Below are 5898 nucleotides of genomic sequence, written 5' to 3'. Positions count from 1 at the left end.
ATTCCTGTTGGCTCTACCCTCTGCCGGCTTTGAGGTCTCAGGCAAGCACCTCCCAGAGCCTCAGTTTTCTTTTAAGTAAATGGGACTAGCTATGCTGGGCTTACACAGTTGTTGGGTCAAATGAGAGTGGATATAAAAGGTGTCATACAGCAGAGGGACCCTTGATCTGTGCCATGACGCCAACCTGAAGGTCCCATTGTTCCTCCTGATGCTGGTCTCTGGCGGGGCGGGTGTCTGGGCCTGCAGCAGGTGAGGCTCAGAGAAGAGCATGGCCAAGCGGGCAGACTGCAGGCTACGGAGTCAGGCTCGAGGCCCTCCACTCAGCAAATATTTAACAAGCACCTGGCTTCATGCTTAGCCTTGTGCTCGGTGCTGGGGACATAGCCTTGAATAACACGGGCTTGAACTGCGTATGCCCACTTACCTGCGGAAATCGTGTGCTACTGTTCTGGTGAGTGGGCACTTCCCACCGGCCTGGCACGGGCTGTCCTGTGGAGCCTGGCATTTACAGAGCAGGGTGGCAGCTCCTGTCCAGGCCTCAATGGGCTCATTGTACTTGCTTCCTGAGTCTTCTGCCCCCCCACCCCCACCCCTTAGATTTACTGTCAGAACCTGTGTCTTCTGGCCAAGCTTTTCCTGGACCACAAAACATTGTACTTCGACGTGGAGCCCTTCGTCTTTTATATCTTGACTGAGGTGGACAGGCAGGGGGCCCACATCGTCGGCTACTTCTCAAAGGTACTGGGTCGGGAAGCCGAGGTTGAGGGAGGGCAGTGAGTATGAACTGGAGCAGGGGCCGAGCTCCCCCAGAGTCCTGACCTCGCCCCTGCAGGAGAAGGAGTCTCCAGATGGAAACAATGTGGCCTGCATCCTGACCCTGCCTCCCTACCAGCGCCGCGGCTACGGAAAGTTCCTCATTGCTTTCAGTGAGTGGCTCCCGCTCTGTCCAGCAAGGGGCCCCGGTGGCGGAGGCAGAGCACTAGGGTGGGTGGGTTTTCAGGACCTTCTGTCTCCCGCTGCCAGGTTACGAGCTATCCAAGCTAGAGAGCACAGTAGGCTCCCCTGAGAAGCCATTGTCCGACCTGGGCAAGCTCAGCTACCGCAGCTACTGGTCTTGGGTCCTGCTGGAGATTCTGCGAGACTTCCGTGGCACGCTGTCCATCAGGGACCTGAGGTGGGCCCTGGACCCCGGCCCTGTCATCTCAGGAGGGAGGCTTCCTGGAGTTGTCCAAGAGGGAAGGGTTCTCCTGAGATTGGCCATGATCCTGTCTCCTTGTCCCCTTTTGCTGTCCCAGCCGGACCCCACAGGGACCTCCCAGCACCTGCTCCAATCCCTTTCCGCAGCCAGATGACCAGCATCACGCAGAATGACATCATCAGCACCTTACAGTCCCTCAACATGGTCAAGTACTGGAAAGGCCAGCACGTCATCTGTGTCACGCCCAAGCTAGTGGAGGAACACCTCAAAAGCGCTCAGTATAAGAAACCACCCATAACAGGTAGAGGGGGCGCCTGCATGTGTGTGTGTGTGGTAGGGGGTAGGTGTGAGGACAACTGGGAGCCAGAGCTCCTTTTGCTGTCGCATGATCCTAAACCAGTCTGACCAGCTTCCAGGACCAAAGCCTGGGGCAGGCTACTCATGCCTGGGCTTCCCTGCCCTCTCCCCAGGATCAAGTCTGCCCTTGTTCTCACCTGGTGAAACCTGGCCGAGGCCCAGAGGCCCAGCCCTGCCTCTCATGTCTCTTCTCCCCACAGTGGACTCTGTTTGCCTCAAGTGGGCGCCCCCCAAGCACAAGCAAGTCAAACTCTCCAAGAAGTGAGTGGCCTGTGCCCCTGCGGCTGGACCTGTGCCTCCTTCCCCAGCCTGTAAATATGTACAGCCTGTTTCATCGTTTTTTAAAATAAAGTAAGTTCTGCCGGTGGCTCTGGACTTTGGAGGCGGGAAGAAAAGGCCAAGAGCTGATGTTCTTCATGGCATGTCACACACACAGCCAGTTATGCTCAAAACATTTTATTCCTTCTTGCTCCTTCTACCCTCTGCCAGATCCAAGCTCGAGCCCAGTTCCGGTGGGGGCTCAGTCCTCCGGAGTCCAGAAATCAGGGCGCAGTGGGGGCTTGGCAGCCAATGGGGCAAGATTGGGGCCTTTTTTGTCCTTGGAAACATGCTGCTCAGAGGCAACTCCAACCCAGAAGACAACAGGAGGGCAAAGTGATGGGGCTCATCAGGCAGAGCATGTCGGGCACGGGAGCCAGCCCTTCAGCAGCAGTCAGCATGGCAGCTGCCCCGTCTTCCCATTTCCTGAGGCTCCTTGGGAGCTCCATAGGAGCCCAACCAATAGGCTTGTGGACAGCAGGTGGCCAGAGGTTCTAGCCAGTAGCACAGCTGGAGGCATAGCTGGAGGTCAGAGTGTACACAGTAAAACTGGCTCTGGATTAAAGTCCCAAAGAACAAACCCAGGAGTGGGGGCTCAAAGGTCACGATGGTGCCCTGAGCTCCTACAGGGTCCTGGGAGGAAGGAGTGACTAGAGCCTCAGGCCCAAACAGTGTCGAGGAGGGGTCAGGTCCATTCCTGGGAACAGGCGTCCGTCCTTGTGTACAATAGGGCAGTTCTAGAAACAGGGTCAACCCCCGGGTGAGTAGCTCAGTGCTCCCACCACGGCTAGAGGAGGCCCAGGATCAGGGCTAGCGATAGCAGAAGGGTGAGCCCCAACAAACACCGGCCTGGAGCAGAGCTGAAGGCCACGTGGCTTCTGCAGAGGTGGATGTCTGGCTGGGACTCCTGGAGCGGGGGGACCACCTGAGGCTGGAGCTCCGCCACGTGGTGGTGAATCCAGGAGGCATAGCTGGAGGTCAGCGTGTACACGCCAGGCCTGTTGGCGGCCCCACAGGCATCACCCCAGCTCACAATGCCTGCCAGGTACCAGAGACCCCCAGCAGGGCAGGAGAGAGGGCCCCCAGAATCACCCTGAGGAGAAAAGCCATACAACAGCTGTCAGGACCAGGCCCCAGGCCTCGAGTCACCCATGCCAGCCCTCATTTCCCCAGATTCATTTGTCCCACTGGACCCCTTGCATTTACCTGGCAGGCATCCTTGCCCCCCTCTACATAGCCAGCACACACCATGTCCTGCTGGATAGAGTGGGGCTCATTAGGCTTGGCATTGATGTTGTACAAGCAGTTACATGTCTCCCGACTGATCAGTGGCACCTCAAGTTGCTGTAGTATCCTGGGGGCCTGGAGGCTCACTGTGGGGGCAAAAGATGCTTAGCCAGGGCCTCCGACCCTGAGTCAGGCTCCCTCCTGCCTCTAGACATCAGTGCCCACCTCACCTGAGGGGGCCACGTGGCCCCATCCAGTCACAGTGCATTGGAGGCCGTTGGGGAAGGAGGCGTTGGCTGCAGGGAGGCAGATGGGCCGGATGTAGCGGGAGAAGGTGATGGGGCTGCTGAGACGGAGGAGTGCGATGTCCCCCTCGGAGCCCTCATGGCGGTAGCTGGGGTGGGAAATGACCTTTTCCAAGGTGCGAACCTCGGCCGCAGGGGTGTAGGAGTCCAGCTGGTGGGCCCCTAGCTTTACTTCGTAGTCATCCTTGTGGTGCTCCCTGCAAACAGGGAGGACAAAGGCTGGGACCCAGGAGACCTGGCTCCTTGATCCCTGTGGCATCCAACCCCAGATTCTGATCCCAGCAAAGGACTTTTTGCATCCCAAACTGTGCCCTAGTTTTATCCTGTGACTTGTGACCTCTGACCTTCATTCCTGACTTATCTTTCAGATTTCATTGATAACCCTAGACCCAATCCAAGAACCCCAACCTCTTATCTAAACTGATACCTGAACTTTGACCTCCAGACTACCTTTGGCATCCCCACCTTGCCCCAGCCCAGTTGGTACCTTGGAAAGCAGTGGGCAGCCGACAGTACCCACTGCTCAGACACGAGAGAACCGCCACACACGTGAGTGCCATCAAAGAGGATGCTGACCTGCCAGGGCCACTGGCCAGGGGTTGCACTGTTACCACCTGTGATGCGTGCTTGGGAGGCCACACCGCAAGAGGCTGCCCAGGGAGGGAGGAAGGGGAGGGGGTCAGGCCCTTCTGGGTCCCCCATACCTTGTTCTTAGCCCTGCCACTCCCAGTGAAGCCCAGGAGATCTGGTTTGGAGCCTGGGAAGTGAGTTCACAGAAGCCGGCCACCCTTTTGTCCCCACTCACTGCTTTACCAGGCACGGCCAGTTTTGCCACCTTGACCCATTCCCTCATTCAGGTCTCTTACAGCTTCCTTCCTTCCTGGACTTTGCCTCCTATCCAATCCAGCCCTTATAAGTCTGAAGATTTTTATAAACGAGAAATCTGGCCAGGTGACACCCTCTTAAATCCTGGTTTCACACTGCCCTTAAGATAGATCCCAGACCTCCCACGACAGTGCCATCCACCTGGACACTTCCTGTCATAGACTTGGAAGCACTTATTCACCTATGGAACTTCGCTCTTCAAGGTCACTACCTAGAATTCCTTTCCTCAGCCCTACTTTGCTCGGCAAATTTCCATTTGCCTATGGCAGCCCCTCCTTGGCCTGCCCTGACCTGCTGCCTGAGTCAGGCAGAGCACAGAGCTCCCGGGCTGTGCTTCCCTGATACTGCCCCGTCACCGCACGGCCCGGCACTCCCCGTGGCCCAGGCCCTGCGTGGGGCTGGGCACGAAGATGGAGCTGTGGATGCGGCTACTGAACAAAGGAACAGAACAACTGGCTCCCACAGCCTGAGGGCCACCCTGCCCTCACTGAGGCCAGCAGTTTGGAACAAGACCAACTGCCCTTCACAGAGTCACCTTCCCAGGAGCAGAGAAAACTGCCCAGCCAGGCTCCTCCTCCCGTAATAATGACAATAGCTGCTATTTAGGAACTTTAAACAACGTGAGGCCCGAAGGGGCTTTCACTTCCTTTATCTTCAGGCCTGCTCCATCAGCCTCATCTTAGAGGTGAGCAGGGAGCCAAGCACCCAGCAGTAGGCGGGGAAGCCGGGACTCAGTCTGGTGACCTGCCTTTGAAGGAAGGAGACCTTTGGCTTGTTTCCCTCAAAACAACTCCAGCTCTGACAGGCTGTGCCACTCACTGGCTGTGCGCCTTCGGGCACATCACTTCTCTGCATTTCGGTTTCTGTATCTGTAGAACTCGGGCTACCATCCCCGTCTCACAGAGCTACTGTGGGACTTAAGACATTACGGTGCGTGAGGCAGCCTGGCAGAGAGGTCAGGCACTCATTAAACACGCCATGGGAATCTGAGTCTTCCTCACCTTCGGGCCCGGCCCCCTCGGCTCCTGGAAGGCAAGAAAACGAGGGAGGGGTGAGCAGAAAGACCCGGGCTCCCAGACTTCTGAGCACCTGCCGCTTGTCAGGAGAGCTGCCCATCCCCCCAGGAAGTCCAAGCGAGGCAGAGAGAGGAGCCAGGAGCTGGGAGCGGGGGCTCTTGAGCCAGGATAACCCCTCCCCATGCCCTCTGCCCGTTCAACTCACCCAGCCCGGACCGGAATAATCCAAGCAAAAGCAGGATGGCAGCGGCCTCCAGCCGCCCAGGCCCCAGGCCTGCCCTCTGGGCCATGACCCGGGGTGAGGGCCCCTGGGGAGCCACCAGACACCCAAGGGAAGGGACCTAGGGCTGGATTCGAAGGCAAGATTCAGGCGTCCGGCCCAAAGGGAAGGAAGGGCTGCTGGAATCCGCGCGGGGAAGGCCGGAGCAGGTGTCCCAGGCTGGCTCCAAGGGCAGGGCGCGGGCACCGAGGAGACGACGGCAAGCCAGCCCTCGGAGAGGACACGTCTCCAGCACTGCCTGGCTGCGCGGAAAGCCGCAGGTGGCCGCTCCCGGGAGAAAAGCGCCTACCTGTCCGCCCCGCCCCTGGCCCC

At 58.3% G+C, this 5898-nt stretch overlaps 2 protein-coding genes across 4 annotated transcripts in view; one reads left to right on the top strand and one right to left on the bottom strand.

The window, feature by feature from the left end:
• Positions 1–1930, top strand: part of KAT8 (K(lysine) acetyltransferase 8) — an 8365-nt gene extending 6435 nt beyond the window's left edge. The window contains exons 7-11 of the mRNA XM_015570695.1: positions 598–738; positions 811–926; positions 1001–1174; positions 1300–1499; positions 1756–1930. Of these exons, the coding sequence (XP_015426181.1) occupies positions 598–738; positions 811–926; positions 1001–1174; positions 1300–1499; positions 1756–1820 (696 nt within the window). The 3' untranslated portion in view covers positions 1821–1930. The remainder of the gene's footprint in view (positions 1–597; positions 739–810; positions 927–1000; positions 1175–1299; positions 1500–1755) is intronic.
• A 65-nt stretch (positions 1931–1995) lies between these two features.
• PRSS8 (protease, serine 8) lies at positions 1996–5891 on the bottom strand. 3 transcript variants are annotated; one of them, XM_006774064.2, is made up of 7 exons: positions 5512–5891; positions 5292–5315; positions 3893–4055; positions 3331–3602; positions 3080–3246; positions 2414–2966; positions 1996–2383 (listed from the first exon to the last, which is right to left on the bottom strand). In XM_006774064.2, the coding sequence occupies exons 1-6, from the start codon at positions 5594–5596 to the stop codon at positions 2661–2663; spliced, it is 1017 nt and encodes a 338-aa protein (XP_006774127.1). In that variant the 5' UTR covers positions 5597–5891; the 3' UTR covers positions 1996–2383; positions 2414–2660. The 3 variants fall into 3 exon arrangements, with proteins under 3 accessions (XP_006774127.1, XP_006774128.1, XP_015426164.1); XM_006774065.2 differs by lacking the exon at positions 5292–5315; XM_015570678.1 differs by lacking the exons at positions 5292–5315; positions 5512–5891 and adding an exon at positions 4219–4664.
• Positions 5892–5898: the final 7 nt, after the last annotated feature.

Source organism: Myotis davidii, unplaced genomic scaffold (genome assembly GCF_000327345.1).
Source record: "Myotis davidii unplaced genomic scaffold, ASM32734v1 scaffold1047, whole genome shotgun sequence".
NCBI lineage: Eukaryota > Metazoa > Chordata > Mammalia > Chiroptera > Vespertilionidae > Myotis > Myotis davidii.
Note: the sequence above shows the minus strand (reverse complement) of the source record. Positions and strands in the feature narration are given on the sequence as shown.